This window comes from Chiloscyllium punctatum, chromosome 8, assembly GCF_047496795.1.
Source record: "Chiloscyllium punctatum isolate Juve2018m chromosome 8, sChiPun1.3, whole genome shotgun sequence".
Taxonomy (NCBI): domain Eukaryota; kingdom Metazoa; phylum Chordata; class Chondrichthyes; order Orectolobiformes; family Hemiscylliidae; genus Chiloscyllium; species Chiloscyllium punctatum.
The window spans coordinates 114025508-114045771 of NC_092746.1; the positions used below are offsets into that span (position 1 = coordinate 114025508).

Consider the following 20264-nt stretch of genomic DNA (forward strand, 5'->3'; position numbering starts at 1 on the left):
TTCAATAGCAAGATAATCAAAACTGAACACAATACTCCAAGTGCGACCTCACCAACCTCCTGTCCAACTGCATCATAACTTCCCAACTTCCATACTCAATACCCTGACTGATGAAGGCTGGTGTGCCAAAAGTTGCCTTCGCTGCCCTATCGACCTGTGACTCCACTTTCAGAGAACTGTGCACCTGAAGTCCAAGGTCCCTTTTTCCACTACACTCCTTACGGCCTTACCATTAACCATGTAACTCCTACCTTGATTTGACTTTCCAAAATGCAAGATCTCACACTTATCTATATTAAACTCTTTCTGCCATTTCTCGGCCCAGTTCCCCAGCTGATCAAGATCTTGCTGCAATTTCTGATAACCTTCCTCAATGTCCATGATACTGGCTATTTTACCATGATACTGCAGACTTAGTTATCATGCCTTGTACAATTTCATCTGAATCATTGATATAGATTACAAACAACTGGCCCAGCGCTAACCCCTGAGGCACTCCACTAGTCACCGGCCTCCAGTCCAACAAGTATTGTTCCACTATTACCCTCTGCTTCGTACCGTCAAGTCAATTGTGTGTCTAAACTGCCAGCTTCCCCCTGGATTCCATGCGTTCTAACTTTCCAGAGCAGCCTACCATGTGGAACTTTATCAAAGGCCTTACTGAAATCCATATAGACTGCATCTACCACCCTCCCCTCATCGACCTTCCTGGTCACTTCATCAAAGCACTCGAACAAATTGTGAGGTATGATCTCCCATGCACAAAGCCATGCTGACTATTCCTAATCAAACCCTGTCTTTGTAAATGCATGCATATCTTAACCATCAGAATCTTTTCAAGTAAGTTACCTGCCACAGGTGTTAGGCTTACTGGTCTGTAGATCCCAGGCTTTTCTTTGCAGCCCACCTTGACTAAGGGCGCAACATTCACTACCCTCCAATCTTCTGGGACCTCACCTGTGACTAACGATGATGCAAAAATATCAACTAGGGCCTCTGTAATTTCTTCTCCAGCCTCTTGCAGTTTTTTTGGATATATCTGGTCAGGACCAGGAGACATATCCACCTTCATACATGCTAATACATCCAACACCACCTCTACTGTGATATGGACTGTCCACAAGATATGACCACTAACTTTCCCAAGTCGTCATGTCTTTCTCCACAGGAAACAGAGGAGCAATATTCATTTGAGGGCCTCGCCCATTTCTTGCGGTTCTACACATACATGTCCACTTTGGTCCTTGAGGGGTTCTATTCTATAGTTATTCTTTTTTTCTTCAATATACTTAAAGAACCTCTTTGGATTCACCTTAATCTTCTCAGCCAAAGCTGTCTCATGCCCCTTTTTGTCCTCCTGATTTCCTTCAGTACACTCCTGTATTCCCCCATATACCTCCAGGAATTCTCTTGATCCCAGCTGCCTATATCTAAGCCATACTTCCTTTTTTCTGGTCAAAGCCTCAATACCTCTTCCCATCCAGGATTCCCTCTTACTATCAACTGTGTCTTTCACCCTCGCAGGAAGAGATAGACCTTGAACTGTAGCTATTTCAGTTTTAAAGGCCTTGCCGGAGGTCCCTTTGCCTGTAAACAAACATTCCAAGCTCTGCAAGCTCCTTTCTAATTTCATCAAAATTTACTTTGCCCCAGTTTAGAACTTCTACCTGTGGGCCAATTTTGAATCTCTCCAAAACTATTAAAAAATTAATAGAACTACGGTCACTGGTCCCAAAGTGCTCACCCACTGACACCTCGGTCACCTATTTCCCAAGAGTCTGTCGTGTTTTGCCCACTCCCAAATAGGACCCTCTTTTTTTTAATGTTTGAGGAAACTTCCCTGAACGGTCATAAAAATTCCACCCCATCTAAGCCCTTAACGCTATGGCAGTCCCAGTCTATGTTAGGAAAATTAAAATCCTCTACAGTAACAACCATATTGCAACCCTGGCTACTCGAGGAATTCCAGCTCTGAGTTCATGAGCTGGAGTTTGAGCTTTGAACACTGACATATCAGGGACAGGGTTAGCTACCTGAATGCTGTGTTTCAGGAGACAGTCGCAACCTTTAGATTAACTGCCCTGAATTTGATCGGGGACAGGAGGGTATGTCAATGAGTGAAGCAGGCCTAGAGATCTAGGAGGAAGCACTGCAGGGGCCTCTACCTTTGTTTTTGTCCAACAAAGTTTGAGATTCTTTTTCCCTGTGTGGATGAGAGCAAGGACTGTCACATCATGGTATAGAATGCCTTTCAAGTGGGTAGGAAAGAGAAATGTTGTAATCCGGGGTAGTACAGCTAAGGGCATAAACAATCTCGCCTTGCCAGGATAGAGAACCCAAAGGCTGTATTGCCTACCTGTTTCCAGGCTTCAGGATCTCTCATCTGGACTGCAGTGAGAGGGGCAAAATCTAATTGTTGTCCTCTGCCGATATAGTACCACTGATAAAGTTTGAATGATGAAAAAATTCAGCCGAGGAGATGTGAGTATCTAAGGAGGAAGCTCCTGTTGCAACCAGGGCCACAAGCTAATTGGCGCAGGTCAATAAGATTAAAGAATACCCATTTTGGTTGGAAGAATAAAAAGGCAGAGAGACATCAGAGTGTTTCAGTGCAGAAGGATCTGGGTGTCCTCATGCAAGAGTCTCAGAAATCTAGTATACAGGTACAGTCAATAATATGGAAAGTAGATGGAATTTTAATATTTATTGCTAAAGAAAAAGAGTATAAAAGTTGGGTAGTGTTACTGTGATGTACAAGGCATTGTTGAGACTGCACCTGGAGTCACTATTCAGTTTTAGTTTTAGCCAAACCTCTATCCAAGCTCAAATTGCCCCTAGTCGTTTGTGATCTTAACCTTCTGTAATCTTATTTGAAGGGATGTAGTTAGTTTGGGGGCAATTCAGAAAGGATTCATTTGATTGATTCCAAAAGTGAGGGTTTTGTATTATAGAGAGATTTTGAGCAGTTTATATGTATACTCTCTAAAGTTTAGAAAGATGAGAGGAAATCTAATTAAGGTCAATAAGATGCTAAAGGAGATTGACAAAATAGACATAAACAGGATGTTTCTTCTTGCAGGTAACATTGAACAAGACATCATTGTTTTAGGGTAGATGGTAGCAGATTTAAAACAGATGAATATATATTACTTCTCTCAAAGGGCTGTAAATCTGTAGAACTCACTGTTCCAGAATGCAGTGGATGCTGGGACATTTAGTACATTTATGGAGGAGACATTTTAATTAATGTGTTGAAGGGTTATGTAGAGCAGGCAGGAAAGTGGAGTTGAGGTCATGATCATATTAAATGGCATAACATTGTTGGAGAGCTGAATTGCACTCTCTTGTTCCTAGTTCTATCTTCTGTACAAGACGTGCTTTGGGATGTTTGATAACTATGAAAAAACGGGCTATATTTTTGGTTTAACATCTCATCTGAAACAGCAGTTTCATTACTGCAGTTCTCTTTCGTCGCTCAAATCTCAAGTGGGGCTTTAAGTTAAGGTCCTTTGATTTTGAACTGAGTTGATATTAGAATGTCTATACAGATCACTAGTGGCAGAAATTCATGTACTGTATCTACTGCTGGAACACTGGTACTTTATTTATAAACCTGCTCCCAGTGTGGTGATGCTCTCAGCAGAGATCAAAGTCTTTTATACAGAGAATGAGGTCATTGGACAGACATCACTTACTTTCCTGTAGCACGTGTAGATTCACATTCTACGTGTAGAATCTTGTAGATTCAAGAAATCTTGAATTTCTCAATCATACTCTCAGCAGCTACCAAGGTTAACTTTTCAAGACAGCTGTCCTTCTCTTGATTGTCAACATCTGTTAGTACATTAAACACGTTCTAAAAGAAATTTGTCGTCAGGATGTTCTGAAATTAGGCAGCACAGTGGCTTAGTGATTAGCACTGTTGCCTCACAGCGCCTGGGATCCGGGTTCAATTCCAGCCTCAAGTGACAGTCTGTGTGAAGTTTGCTCATTCTCCGCATGTCTGCGTGGGTTTCCTCGGGATGCTCCGGTTTCTTCCCATAATCCAAGGATGTGCATGTTAGGTGAATTGGCCATGCTAATTTGCTCATAGTTTTCAGGGATGTGTAGGTTAGGTGCATTAGTCAGGCGTAAATGTAGGATAATCGGATAGGGGAATGGATCTGAATGGGTTACTCTTCAGAGTCGGTGTGGACTTGTTGGGCCGAAGGGCCTGTTTCCACACTGTAGGGGGTTCTATGATTTTATGCAATGATTTAGTGGTAATTAATTGCTGATTTGACTTGTTGAAACTCTGACCTTTATCAGTTTTAAATATCTTACTTATGTTTTGATGGTCAGTTTCCTTTCTATCAATTTCGATGGCCAAGATTGCCTTTCTGTGTTGCCAATTAGTCATAGAATTCTACAGCACGGAATCAGACCCTTTGGTCCAACAATCCATTAGCGAGTTCTGAGAAGGTTTGTAGCTCAGGTTGAGGTTCTGGATGCAGGTTTGCTTGCTGAGCTGGAAGGTTCATTTTCAGATGTTTCGTCACCATATGAGGTAACATCTTTAGTGAGCCTCCGGACGAGGCACTGCTGATGATTTCTGCTTTCTATTTATATGTTTGAGTTTCTTTGGGTTGGTGATGTCATTTCTTATGGTAATGTCATTTCCTGTTCTTTTTCTCATGGGATTTCCAATATCTAGGCTCTTAGCAGAGGCAGTAATGCAGAGACTCTAACAAATAGTTCTGCCAACCATCCAACCCGAACTTTGGGTCCGCTACGTGGATGACACCTTTGTCATCACTAAACGAAACAAATGAGAGGAAACCTTCAAGACCATCAATAATACCCTTACAGGCATAAAATTCATCAAAGAGAAGACAAACAAACTGCCATTCCTAGATGTCACAGTAGAGCGAACAGCCAATGGGGAATTTCAAACCAGGGTCTACAGGAAAACAACACGTACAGACCAAATATTGAACTGCAGAAACAATCACTCCAATATCCACAAACTAAGCTGTATCAGAACATTATTCCAACGAGCCACCATCGTATAGGTGATTTTCCTCTGCAGCACAGAGGAACTACGCAGAGCAGAGGAAAATCATCGATACAGTGTATTCAAAAAGAATGGGTACCCAATGAACATAGTCCACCAATTTTTCAGCAGCAAACCCAAACAAGCAGACGAAACGCGTACAGAAACCTTAGCCATTCTCCCATACATCAAAGACGTCTCTGAAATGACTGCCAGACTATTCAGACCCCTTGGCATCATGGTAGCCCTCAAACCCACCAACACACTAAAACAGCAGCTAATGAACTTGAAAGACTCTATACGGACAACAAGCAAAATTAATGTCATTTACAAAATACCATAAGGACTGTAACAAACGCTATATTGGACAAACGGGCAGAAAACTAGCCACCATGATACATGAGCATCAACTAGCCACAAAACCCATGATCCTCTCTCACTAGTATCCTTACATACAGATGAGGAACGGCACCACTTCAACTGGGACAACACATCCATCCTAGGACAAGCCAAACAGAGACATGCACAAAAATTCCTAGAAATGTGGCATTCCAACCGGAACTTTATCAATAAACACATTGACTTTCACCTGATTTACCACCCTCTGAGAAAAAGAACAGGAAATGACATCACCAACCCAAAGAAACCCCAACATATAAGTCGAAAGCAGGGATCATCAGCAGTGCTTTGTCCGGAGGCTCACTGAGAATGTTACTTAGTATGGTGATGAAACGTCTGAAAATGAACCTTCTAGCTCAGCGAGCAAACTTGCATCCAACTTATGCTGACCAGATATCTGAAATTAAGCTATTCCCGTTTGCTAGCATTTGGCCCATATCCAACTCAACCCTTCCTATTCATGTACTGATCCAGATGCCTTTTAAATGTTGTAACTGTACCAGCCTCCACACTTCCTCTGGCAGCTCATTCCTTACACTCACCACCCTCTGTATGGAAGAAGTTGCCCCTTAGGTCCCTTTTAAATGTTTTCCCCCCTCACCTTAAACCTATGCTCTCTAGTTTTGAATCCCTCTACCCTGGAAAAAAAGACCTTGGCTATTCACCCCATCTGTGCCCCTCATGATCTTATAAACCTCTAAGGGTCACCCCTCAGCCTCCGATTCTCCAGGGAAAATAGCCCCAGCTGTCTGTATAACTCAAACCCACCAATGCTGGCCACATCCTTGTAAATCTTTTCTGAACCCTTTCAGGTTTAGCAACATCTTTCCTATAGGGAGACTAGAATTGAATGCAGTATTCCAAAAGTAGCCTCACCAATGTTGTGTACAACTGCAATATGACCTCCTAACTCCTGTACTCAATGCACTGACCAATGATGATGTGTACCAAATGCTGCCTTCACTATCCTCTTTATCTGTGACTCCATTTTCAGCAAACTATAAATCTGCACTCTAAGGTCTCTTTGTTTGGCAATACTCCCCAGGACACTACCATTAAGTGTGTAAGAGTCGCAAGTGTGTTTCTGGAAAAGCACAGCAGGTCAGGCAGCATCCAAGAAGCAGGAGACTCCTGCTTTGTAAATGACAAAATACCTTGTAAGAACTGTAACAAACACTACATCGGACAAACAGAAAACTTTCCACCAGGATACATGAACATCAACTAGCCACAAGGAGACATGACCCACTCTCACTAGTATCCTTACATACAAAAGAGGAAGGACGCCACTTCAACTGGGACAACACATCCATCCTAGGACAAGCCAAACAGAGACACGTACAAGAATTCCTAGAAACATGGCATTCCAACCAGAACTCCATCAACTAACGCTTTGACTTGGATCCCATCCCCACACCCCCCAAGAAAGCAAAAGGGAAATGACATCACCAACCCAAGGAAACCTAAACACACAGATAGAAAGCGGGTCAAAACATAAATGCTTCACTACAGGCTCACTGATGATGTTATCTAGCATGGTGACGAAATATCTGAAAATGAACCTTCCAATTCAGTGAGCAAACTTACATCCAAAACCTCAACTTGAGCTACAAATCTTCTCCAAACTCGCTTTTTATTGGTGTGTTTAGACTAGTGTATTTTCTGTCTGTAAATGTAACCAACTGTGGCACAAAAGTACAAACTGGTTCCTTAATCATTGCAAAGCTAAAGTTTTTTTATGTTCATGGGATGTGGGCATCACTGGTCAGGTCAGCATTTATTGCATGTCCCTAATGTATTGCCCATCCCAGAGGACAGTCAAGTGTCAACCACATTGCTATGGGTCTCAAGTCTCATGTAAGCCAAACCAGTTTCTTTCCCAAAAGGACATTAGTGAACCAGATGAGTTTTTCTGACAATTCAGTGGTTTCATTGTCATTATTAACATTTTAATTCCAGATGTTTCTTTTACTGAATTTAGCTTCTGCCATCTGGCATGGCAGGATGCGAAACATCATGTGAAATTACACGTGAAACTAATCTCATTTTTGACTTGGTTTCATTTCCCAATAACTAAGGATTTTATAACAATTGTATATTTGGTTGGCAAACAAAAGCAGCGTATCAATAAATCAGAAGCATAGCCAGTGGAGGGGTAATGTTGCCAGATGCAAGATATGGGGAGGTTACGTGTCAATTAAAACTTACCATTTCAAAATGTCAGCTGATTTAAAGACCATGCTTGCATTGCTTTCAAATATTGATTTCTTATTAATTGAATGAATGACCTAAGGGGAAGTGATTTCAAGGATAAGCGAATGGTTTTGTATAGGCTTCAATACTATTCTAAAGGATGAATATCTTTTAGGTATGGAAATCTGACATCATTACCTAGTCTGGCCTACATGTGACTCCTGACCCACTGCAGTGTGTTTGACACTCAACTGCCCACTGAAATGCCCTAGCAAACCACTTGTATGAATTGCTGCAAAGTCTCATCAAATAAATGAAACCCAGGCTGACCACCTTGCTATAGACAGAGGCACCAGAAATGACAGTGGCAGAAACAGACCCTTTAACCCTGCAAAATCCTTGTTCCTAACATTTGGAGGCTAGTGTCACAATTGGGAGAGCTGTCTAAAAGATTAGTCAAGCAATAGCCCGACATACTCATGGAGTCATATCTTACAATGTCCCAGATATCACCATCCCAATCCCTGGATATGTCCTGTCCAACCAGCAGGATAGACCAACAGAGGTGGCGGCGCTGTGGAATAATGTTGGAAGGGAGTTGCCCTGGGAGTCCTAAACATTGACTCCAGACCAATTAAATCTCCATGGCTTGAAGTTAAAAATGGACAAGGAAACCTTTTGGTAATTACCACGTACTGTCCTCCCTCAGCTGATGGAATCAACACTCTTAAATATTGAACTTGGAGGAAGCATTGAGGATGGCAAGATTTCAATTTCCACCACTAAGATTGGCTCAGCAGCAGCTCCATTGATTGAGATAGTTGGATCCTGAAGGATATGGCTGCTAGACTGAGTCTGCGGTGAATGGTGAGGGATTCAACAAGTAGTAAAATCATACTTGACCTCATCCTCACCAAACTACAGATGCACCTGTCCATTGGCAAGCTGACCACTGCATGGTCATTGTGGAGACTAAGTCCTGCCTACACATTGAGAATACTATCCATATTGTTGTGTGGCTCTATCATCATGATAAATAGGACAGACTTCAAACACATCTAGCAACTGGATATCCAAGAGGCACTGTGGGCCATCACAACAGCAAAATTGTACTCCAGCACAATCTGCAAACTCATGGCCCATTATATCCCCCACTCAACCATTACCATCAAGCCAGCGGGATCAACACTGGTTCAGTTGAGAGTGCAGCAGGACATGCCAGGAGCAGCACTAAGCGTACCTAAAAATGAGGTGTCAACCTAATGAAGATACCATACACTACTACTTGCATGTCAACCAGTATAAGCAGAAAGTGATGGATAAAACTAAGCTATTCCACAACCAAACCACAATCTAAGCTCTGCAGTCCTGCTACATCCAGTCATAAATGGTGGTGGACAATTCAACAACGAACTGGAGGAGGTGGCTCCACAGATATCCTCATCCACAATGATGGAAGAGCCCAAACAGTCAGTGCAAATGTTAAGGCTGAAGCATTTGTAACAATGTGGAGCTGTGAGTGCTGACTGGATGGTCCATCTTGGTCTCCTTCAGTGATGCCTGTCTTCAGCCAATTCCGTTCACTTCAGATGATATCCATAAACGTTTGAAAGCATTGGATACTGCAAAGGTTCTGGACCGTAGCAGCACTTCAATAATATTGAAGACTTGTGCCCCAGAACCTGTTCCCCGAGCCAAGCTGTTCCAGTACAGTTAAAACACCGGCATCTGCCAACAATGTGGAAAATTGCCTAGCTATATCATGTACACAAAAAGCAGAACAAATTCAATCGGGACAAACATTGACAAAAGATCTGAATTCCAGAGATGAGACGAAAGTGACTGCCATTGATTTCTAGGCCAAATTCGCCAAAGTGTGGCATCAAGGAGCCCTAGCAAAACTAAAATCAATAGGAATCAAGGGGCAAATTCTCCAATGGTTAGAGTCCCACTTGGCATGTAATAAGATGTTGTGGTTGTTGGAGGTCAGTCATCCTGGCTGCAGCACATCTTGACAGGAGTTCCTCAGGATAGTGTCCTTGGCCCAGCCATTTTCGGCTGTTTCCTCAATGACCTTTCCTCCATCATAAGGTGAGAAGTGGAGATGTTTGCCAGTGATTGCACAACGTTCAGCACCATTTGCAACGACTCAAATAGCGAAGCAGTCCAATTCAAATTCAACAATATCCAGGCTTGGGCTGACAAGTAGCATGTAACATTCACATCAGACAAATGCCAGGAAGTGACCATCTCCAATAAGATACAATCTAACCAACACAACGGTGTTGCCATCATTGAATTCCCCACTATTAACAACCTGAGGATTATCATTGACCAGAAACTCAACTGGACTTGCCACATAAACGAGCAGGTCAGAGGCTAGGAGTACTGTGATGAATAACTCCCTTCCTGACTCCTCTTTCAGCCTCTGGATTAGTGGTGCTGGAAGAGCACAGCAGTTCAGGCAGCATCCAAAGAACAGCGCAATCGAAGTTTCGGGCAAAAACCCTTCATTTACCTTTATCCTCTTTCAGCTTGTCCACCCGTCTATCAGGAGTGTGATGGGATTGCACTCTCCACTTTCTTGGACATGTGCAGCTCAAGAAGTTTGACACCATCTCTGGAAAATCAGCTTGTTTGATTTGCATCCATTCCCCCTCCACCAACACTCAGTAGCAACAGTGTGTACTACCTGCAAGATGCTCTGCAGAAATTCACCAGAGGTCGTTAGATAGCATCTTCCAAATTCACGACTACTTCCATCTAGAAGGATGTGGGCAGCAGGTACATGAGAGCACCACTATCTGCAAGTTCCCCTCCAAGCCATTCACCATCCTGACTTGGAAATATATCACTGTTCACTGTCACTGGGACAAACTCCTGGAATTCATTCCCTAAAAGCGTTTTAGATTAACCTACTGCACATAGATTGCAGCAATTCAAGAAAGCATCTCGCTGCCATCTTCTCAAGGGCAACTGGGAATGGACAAATGTTTGCCAGTCAGCCACACTCTCGCCCCACAAGTTAACAAAACAAATGTGTACTCTGTTGATTAAATGTATGTATTTCCACTGTGATTGCTGACCTGAATTGATTTTAAAGAAATCATCGTTGTTGACAAATAGTCCAGTAACCTGCGATATGATTACAAGCTATTGTCTAGTGTCCTTGCTAATAGTCTAAGAATAGATTATTCTGCCATCATTTATTTCTCTTATTCGATATTATTTCAAATTTGTCCTATCTTCCAAGTTTTAACAACGTCTGAGTACAATTGAGAAATGTCAATTTAAATGTACACTGAAACTGCATGAACTGCAGCTATTCTATTTTCCAGCAATATATCGTCTAAATCTAAGAGGAAGAGAACAGAATGATTAAATTAGATTCCCTACAGTATGGAAACAGGCCCTTCGGCCCAACACGTCCACACTGACCTTCTGAAGAACAACCCACCAAGACCCATTCCCTTACATTTACCCCTGACTAATGCATCTAACATTACGGGCAATTTAGCATGGCCAATTCACCTGACCTGTGCATCTTTTGGACTGTGGGAGATAGCCACCCGGTGGAAACCCACACAGACACTGGCAGAATATGCAAACAGTCACCCGAGGCTGGAATCGAACCTGGGTCCCTGGTGCTGTGAGGCAGCAGTGCTAACCACTGAGCCACCATGCTGCCATGGATAAATGATGTTTTCTTTTCTGTGTTTTCAATATAAGAAGCTGTTCCTTTTAACTTAGGATAATACAGTAGTTGCTTGAGACATTACACAGGAGTGGTTTTTGGTTATAGAGAAGCCCAAGTTGGTTTAACAGATTTTCCCAGACAGCTGTTGAGATTGTCCAGCAGATACAATTAAACGTTCTGTTGGATCATCTATATCTTTGATTAGTGCTGTTAGATTCTGCTGTTCAGGGTAACATCACCTGTTCCCATAGCAACATTTTGAAGCATTCCAGTACTTAATTTGCATCATCATTGCCAAGTTGTGTTCTTAGGATTAGATAGTCATTGTGAAGTAACGAAGCAATGTGATTGTAAAATAGGCCAGTTAAGTAATGCAGCATTGCATAAAAATCAAGGACTGACTTTCAGTGAACAGTTTGAATTTCAGGTTTCAGTAAACATTGAGCTTTCAAGAAGTTATTGTTTCCTCTTAACTTCATGATTTCTGTTAGCTGTTTGTCTGTTGACTTAATGCGTTTGATTTTTCATTGTTGGTCTTCAAACTAGCTTTTTTTTTTCTCTGTTCAATCCTCAAATTCAAAGTCATCCAAAACTCTGTTGTTCTAATTTTCATTTTCATTCATTGCTTATGCTCATTAACTAGCATTAGTTTGCAGTAGAGAAACTTTATTTGTGAATCCTTCCATGCACACTTTCCCCACAATTTTCTCTAGCCCTGCAATCTGTTCCTATTTTTGGTTCTGGGGCAACTCCAATTTTAATTGCACAATTGCTAGTAGAAGTGGTTTCAATTGTCTCGACTCTTAAGATTTGGAATTTGGTAAGGAATCTCTGTTTCTATACCCCCTTTCCCCTGTTTAAGATGCTGCTTAAAACTTTCTTGGACATCTTCCTAATATCTCCTTGTGAGGTTCAATGTCCTAATTTATAATATGCCCCGAAGAAGCTCCTTAGGACATTCCATATGAATACAGGCTCTTGTTAAAATTACTTAAATATGCTCAAAGGCTGGATGGTGTTGTGAACATCATTTGAAATATTTATCATCCTCTGGTAAAAATGATCAGAACACTTGTTTAATGTCATGGGGCCAGTCTGGCACTCAGTGTAGGTAGACTGTAAAATCTTTACAACTCTCTAGTTTTCACATATACTGATCCTGCCAGTAACTGGGGTCAAAGTCCCCCTTGCCGTTGCAGCCAAGCATCCCTCTTAATTTTGAAGCACACTCAAATTCTTCATCAACTATTTCAGATGCCAATTTCATAATTAAAATCCCTGGGGCCCCAAGAACTGGTGGCTAAATGTCCATTGTGCCAAAGCCTGATTTTTCAAACCTTTCTCCAGCATTCTATGCTACAAAGCCTCTTACACCAACAACCACAAATGGTTATACCAAACTTTTCTGGTTCAATGTTTGTAAAGCATCTCATCTCTCCTAATCCTCCTCTGATGTTGTAAGCATCCCATTATCCCTGAACCAAGTGTCTCCCTTCAATCTTTTACATCTTGATATACATGTTGAACTTCTCAAAATTAAGAAACAAATATTGGAATGAATTTGTAACCCAGCTCACTAAATGATCACACAGGAGGTTCATTTTATGTTTTGAAATGTGGAAAGATGCACAGGAAGGTTTGAATTTAATTGGAAAGGTCCTCGTGATACTGCTTAATGTTTTGTAAATTTCAATGACAAAAAAAATTCCTTTCGACAGGATTGACAGCTTTGATTCTGTAATGTGTATATCTTCAAGAAGTCATAATTGGAATGTAATTTAATTAATTGGGTTTCTGCGTGCACATGACTCAGGTTTTTTAATTCTTTTGAATTCTGATGTGAGTTTTAATGGAGATTAAGAAGGATGACAGGAGGTGGTCAGGGAAGTTGTTGAAGTCTATAATCAAGGATAGTTTAATGACAAAATAAACATAATCAAATCTGGCACCTTTCTCTGTGAGCTTGAAAAGTTAGACTGCAAAAACTGAGAAAAGCAATAACCGTTCTTTAAATTAAAAATCGGAGGTAAATTGCATTGGATCGGGGCCAGATCATTGTGACTCTGCAGTATCATTGCTGCTATACAAACTAAGCTTAAACGCCCAAAGTTAGCGTATATGACTAGTTTTGCGTATTAAGGTCAATTCTTGTCCTAATGGCCAGCATTGCTTTTGTATTAAAAGGGTGGAGTTGTACTCAGCATATTTAAGGCCAAATTAATTTCTGGGGCAATCTGAAAAGGTATAATTTTAATGCCTTAATTTAACAGAAACTAAATAATACTTGACAGGGAGCAATTGTACTTAACTGCAAACAGGTTCCTTCACTGTTAACTACCACACCTGAAATCCAAAATATGTTGGAGAATCAGAGCAGGTGAGGCAGCATCCATAGAGAAAGCAAGCTAATGTCTCTAGTCTAAATGGATTCCAGAAGGGGGTAAAAGTTGAGTAATAGGTAGGGGTTTGGCTGGGTTACTGTTTGGAAGGTTGGTGTGGACTTGTGCTGAAGGGCCCGTTTCCACACTGTAAGGAATCTATGATTCTATTCAATGAAGTAGCAAGAGACAGAGTTGGAATAATGGGTAGGTACTCAAATTGGCAGGGTGGTGTCCCACAGGGTTCCGTGCTGAGGGTTCAATTATCCATATCATTCATTAATAACTTGCAGGCAGCATTAAAATATAACAGGATATTGATAAATTCAGTGAATGAGCAAAGCTGTGGCAGATGGATTTTGATGTAAGCAAGTGTGAGGTTGTCGAGTTTGGACTGAAAAAGAATAGATCAAGCACAATGTTAAATATAGTGGATGTCTAATGTCCAGGTGCATTCTGTTTAAAATGCCATGAACTGGTGCAGAAAGTACTCAAGAAGGCTAAAGGAATGCTGGCCTTCATATTTAAAGGGCTGGAGGATAGGGATGCAGATGTTATGCTGCCATTTTACAAAACTGTAGTTAGACCCTTTTGGAGCACTGGGTAGCTCACTAGGAAGGATGGTTTGGTCCTGGAGGGAGCTCCATGCAGATTTATAAGGATGACACCTGGACTGCAGGGTTAAGTTTTGAGGAAAGATTAGACAAAATAGGCATTTATTCTCTAGAATTTAGAGGGTTAAAGGGTGATCTAATCAAGGTTTTCAGGATGTTAACAGAGAAAGACAGGGTAGATAAAGATAAACTATTTCCGTTGGTTGAAGATTGCAGAACCGAGGGCATAGTCTAAGAATTAGGGCCCAGCAGAAGAGATGTTAGAAAGCATTTCAACACAGAGTAATGGAGACTTGGAACTCTTCCTCAAATGATGGTCAATGCTAATTCATTTGTTAAATTTAAATCTGAGATATTCTTCTTAAGTAGGGGTATCAAGGAATATGGGCGCAAAGTAGCCATGTGGGACTAGACCATAGATTAGCCATAATCGCATTGAAGGTGGCGCAGGCTCAGGTATTGAATGGCCTACTGCTATTCCAATATTCCTACATTTACTTCCAGCACATGGCAATGAGGGTTCAGTTCCAAACTCCACCCAGCTTATCACCAAGTTCTCTTTCGCCGTATCACAAGATTTTCAGTGTCTTAAGTAGTGCTATTTAGTATTCTGATTATCCCTGACTTCCAGAGTTCTACTTTAAGGAACGTCCCACTATCGTGAGCCCTCAATCTTTATATTTGCACAAGCCCTATCTCTTCAGAAGAGCAGTGGTTAAGTAGGTCACCTCGAGCTGCTTCAGTGAATGTGGTGTACGTAAAGTCACATTGCAACTGGGGAGGAAGGACTATGATTTTGATCCAGTGACAATGAAGCAATAGTGGTAATGGCTCCAAAGCGGGGAGGTGCACTTAGGGAACTTACTAGTAATGTTGTTTCCATGCATTTGTTCCCCTTGTCCTTCTATGTCAGAGAGCTCTTCAGTTTGGAAGAAAATGTTGAAGAGGTCTTAGTGGGTTTTGGCAGTATCCGCTAGTACTACTATATTATTGTGGCAGAGGGAGTGATGTTTAAGGTGGTGGCTGGATTGCTAACCAATGAAGATGCTTTGTCTTAAATAGTGTTGAACCAACTGAGTGTTGTTTGAGCTGCACTCAACCAGGCAAGTGGAAGATATTCTGTCATAATTCGAGCTTTGAGGACAGTGCCCAAGCTTTGTGAATTAAGGAGGCAAGTCACGCTGTAGAATGCCCAGCCTCCAAACTGCTCTTGTCATGGGTTATATGACTGGTACAGTTACGTTTCTAGTCTGTCTCACTTGCTCCTTCTTTGTGTATTTTTTATGCTTCTGTGTGCATGCACCTCTGTTGTGCTTCCTCTGTGTGTGTGTGTGTGTGTGTGTGTGTGTATGTCTGTCTCACTTCCTGTGGGAGTTGCATGCTTTGTTTCTATCCACTCCAGTGACAACAAATGTCTTACGTCATGAAATAATTCGTGATGTAGACACTAGCAATAACAGAAGAGATTGTACAAATGTCATACTTTCGCTCCAGTAACTTCCCAGAGAAGCATATTTGTATTTATTGGGGGTGTGGACATTGCTGGGAAGGTCACATTTATTGCACATGACAGTAGTCCTTTGAAGACTGCTTTCTTGAACTACTGCAATCTTATAATTGTGATGGATTGGAAATTCCTCAATTTTGACTCAATGAACTTTTATGAACAAACATATGTCATCTGCACTTAATATTGTCTTCAACTTTGCTTTATACGCTTTACATGCTTTACATGCTGAACAAGTTGTGTTTAGGACATCTTGACATTCCAGTAGAGTCTGAATCATACTGTCTAAAATATTCACTTAGTATCATTTTGAATTATCAATGCATGTGAAGAAAGTGAGGGGTTTTTTTGCAGAGTCTGTGCACCCGTGATGCTAACTTGATTCTGAATTAAACCAGTAAAAGTACTTAGCCTCAGATTTGAATAGATTTGTCTCAAATGTTTTGCAAGAACGTCTCGTTAAAACCATTAGCACTTAAGTGATACAACACCTATTAAACTTGGTGCGTGTGTGATTGTGAAGTCAGGAATGCTCCACAGGACATTGTGCAGGGAGCACAGAAAGGAATATCCCTCAAGAATAAAGACTGTGAATAAAGGGTTCACTAACCTCAGAGTCCAGCCAGTGGCATGTATCTTTGGGATAACTTTTTCTGATTCTTCAGTTTTGTGCATTTGTTTCGTCGGAGGCTGAGTGGTGACATTATAGAGGTTTACAAAATTATGAGGGGCATGGATAGGGTAAATAGACAAAGTCTTTTCCCTGGGGTTGGGGAGTCCAGAACTAGAGGGCATAGGTTTAGGGTGAGAGGGGAAAGATATAAAAGAGACCTGAGGGGCAACGTTTTCACACAGAGGGTGGTACGTGTATGGAATGAGCTGCCAGGGGAAGTGTTGGAGGCTGGTACAATTGCAACATTTAAGAGGGATTTGGATGGGTATATGAGCAGGAAGGGTTTGGAGGGATATGGGCCGGGTGTTGGCAGGTGGGACTAGATTGGGTTGGGATATCTGGTCGGCATGGATGGGTTGGACCGAAGGGTCTGTTTCCGTGCTGTACATCTGACTGTATAAGTGATGGTCATAGACACTGTAATCATTCAACATGTATGTTTAATGTTGGAGGCAGTACCGAGTTAAGTTGGCTGTTAATAAACTCAATTGATGGTCAGAAGTAACACGTTCTGTTTATCTACTGTTCCAAAGAGCAGGTAAATTTGTTAATGTGCTTAATAATTCAGTGGATGAATTAACGTATTGAGAATTCCTGGTTGATTGCTGAGTTCATGGGGATTGAATGCTTCCTTGTGATTTTGGACAAGAGCTCAAAGGAAATACCTGAATAAAACTAAAAAAGGGTGCCACTGATCAAATTGTTATATGATTATTGATTTTCATAACATGTGAGTGCCCTACAGAATTAATGCAGCCTTGGCAAAATGTTTGTTTCATTTAAATGTCTTTTTGCTTTTCAGACTGCAGTTGAAGTCTTTAAGCGAATAATTATGGAGGCTGAAAGGGCGGATGGAGGCTGTCAGCAAGCAAAATCTTCATGCTCTGTAATGTGAGCCCTAAGATGCTGATGAAACTGCTCCACTTGAAGAGGCATACTGCCACTTTCCCTTTAAATAAACAACAATGCCTTTTTACCAGTTCTACAGATGGTCAGAGACTTCCTTTTACTTTCCTCACTTATGTTGAACTCTGACCCTTTTGCAAACAGCTTCACTTCGGCATAAAAAAACTTATAAGCAATTCATATTTTTCAAATTGTATATTGTATTTCTTGACACAGGCAATGACTAATCATTTGCCAACATTCATTCTTCTTGTAGTGTGAATGTCAGTTGAAAGTAGTTGATTGTAAACTTCAAACTGAAAAATGCATATTGTTACACTACTATTTACACAAACAGGCTTAGATATATCAGTGTTTTTCTTCATGTATGTACATTGTAAATAAACATTAGCAGCAAACGGATTTGTTTTTAATACTTGCTGGTAGAAAAATACTGTATTAAGTCTATTGTTTTTAGTAGACTCGCTGTACAAAGGTATTTTAAATCAATCAAGGCGGGTTGTATTTAAGATGATGCTTACACCTCATTCTCGCTCTGAACATGGAGCTTGCAGGAATCCCGAAGTTGACTGACATCTGCTTTTTTTTTGTTTCTAACACTTTTAAGTTGAAACCAGTGAAGACAACATTTCATTAATTGAAAGTCAGATGCTTGCTGTGTGTAGATTTCTATTGTGTATTTAAATGGGTTTTCAGCAGGCTAAAGGTTTAAACTTGAGGTATCTAAAAATGCAATGCAACAAAACAAATTTTTATATGTATTTATGAAATTGTTACCATTCACTCGTTTAGAAACATAAAATTGATTAATGTAGCTATTGACAATCTGCAGTAGTACAACTGCTTCATAATATCTACTTTTTAAGCAGACCATCCTTCAATAATTATTTGTGTAGGTGATACTAATGCATAAATGTTCACATGGACTGCCTTTAAAACTTTCATTGGGTAGCATTTGTCAGTGTTCACAGGAAAATGCATTTCATGTTTTTCCCCCATTAATTTGCAAACACTGCTGAGGATTTTTAATGTCCTATTCCATCATTGTTGTAATTCCTACATACAGGGTATTTGTCAACTAATAAAAAGTGGGATTTAGCTAATAAATAGATGTAATGAAATTTTGTTTGCCTGAAGTAATGCAAAATAATGTTTTTTTTAAGTTAAAGTAAGATGAGGAAGGCTTAGCTTGTCTCGACTATAAATTTGTTGCGATGCCTTTTGGTCTATAACCCTGGGCAAATGCTATTTACAACACAATGAAAATATTACTGTGATCGGTCAAAAATGCAATAAAAATATTTTAATCTCACTTCATTTGAATACTGAAAATATTTGAGCTCAGCTCTATTTGAAACCATAGAAATATGAGATGAGATAATCCTGCAGTTAGCTATGGGAAATGGAAGAGAGTAGGAAGCAAAAGCAAGAGAAATGCTTGAACTTTGGAAAAGAAGGTCTTATGTTACGCTGTGTTGTCTGTGTTATTTAATGTAGAAAAGCTGCTGAGTATTCTACCCATCTGAAGGAATGACTGAAATGTGTGTAGGTTGGAGGGTCAGAATGGATGTTAGGTACTCATTGGCCAGTCTGTTTCGTTAATAGAGTGATAGAGATGTACAGAATGGAAACAGACCCTTCGGTCCAACCCGTCCATGCCAACCACCTATCCCAACCCAATCTAGTCCTACCTGCCAGAACCCAGCCCATATCCCTCCAAACCCTTCCTATTCATATACCTATCCAAATGCCTCTTAAATGTTGCAATTGTACCAGCCCTCCAACACCACCTCTGGCAGCTCATTCCATACACGTACCAGCCTCTGTGTGAAAAAGTTGCCTCTTAGGTCTCTCTTATATCTTTCTCCTCTCACCCTAAACCTATGCCCTCTAGTTCTGGACTCCCCCACCCCAGGGAAAAGACTTTGTCTATTTACCCTATCCATGCCCCTCATAATTTTGTAAACCTCTATAAGGTCACCCCTCGGCCTCCGACGGTCCAGGGAAAACAGCCTCAGCCTGTTCAGCCTCTCCCTGTAGCTCAGATCCACCAACCCTGGCAACATCCTTGTAAATCTTTTCTGAACCCTTTCAAGTTTCACAACATCTTTCTGATAGGAAGGAGACCAGAATTGCACGCAATATTCCAACAGTGGCTGAACCAATGTCCTGGACAGCTGCAACATGACCTCCCAACTCCTGTACTCAATACTCTGACCAATAAATGAAAGCATACCAAATGCCGCCTTCACTATCCTATCTACCTGCGACTCCGCTTTCAAGGAGCTATGAACCTGCACTCGAAGGTCTCTTTGTTCAGCAACACTCCCTAGGACCTTACCATTAAGTGTATAAGTCCTGCTAAGATTTGCTTTCACAAAATGCAGCACCTCGCATTTATCCGAATTAAACTCCATCTGCCACTTCTCAGCCCACTGGCCCATCTTGCCCAGATCCTGTTGTAATCTGAGGTAACCCTCTTCGCTGTCCACTACACCTGCAATTTTGGTGTCATCTGCAAACTTAGTAACTATACCTCTTATGCTCGCATCCAAATCATTTATGTAAATGACAAAAAGTAGAGGACCCGGCACTGATCCTTGTGGCACTCCACTGGTCACAGGCCTCCAATCTGAAAAACAACCCACAACCACCACTCTGTCTTCTACCTTTGAGCCATTTCTATATCCAAATGGCTAGTTCTCCCCGTATTCCATGATATCTAACCTTGCTAACACGTCTCCCATTGGGAACCTTGTCGAATGCCTTACTGAAGCCCATATAGATCACATCTACTGCTCTGCCCTCATCAATCCTTTTTGTTACTACTACAAAAAACTCAATCAAGTTTGTGAGACACGATTT

General features: G+C 41.1%; 1 protein-coding gene across 1 annotated transcript in view; it reads left to right on the forward strand.

The window, feature by feature from the left end:
• rheb (Ras homolog, mTORC1 binding) overlaps positions 1-18711 on the forward strand; it is a 129126-nt gene extending 110415 nt beyond the window's left edge. The window contains exon 8 of the mRNA XM_072576272.1: positions 17296-18711. Within this exon, the coding sequence (XP_072432373.1) occupies positions 17296-17388 (93 nt within the window). The 3' untranslated portion in view covers positions 17389-18711. The remainder of the gene's footprint in view (positions 1-17295) is intronic.
• The last annotated feature ends 1553 nt before the right edge of the window (positions 18712-20264 follow it).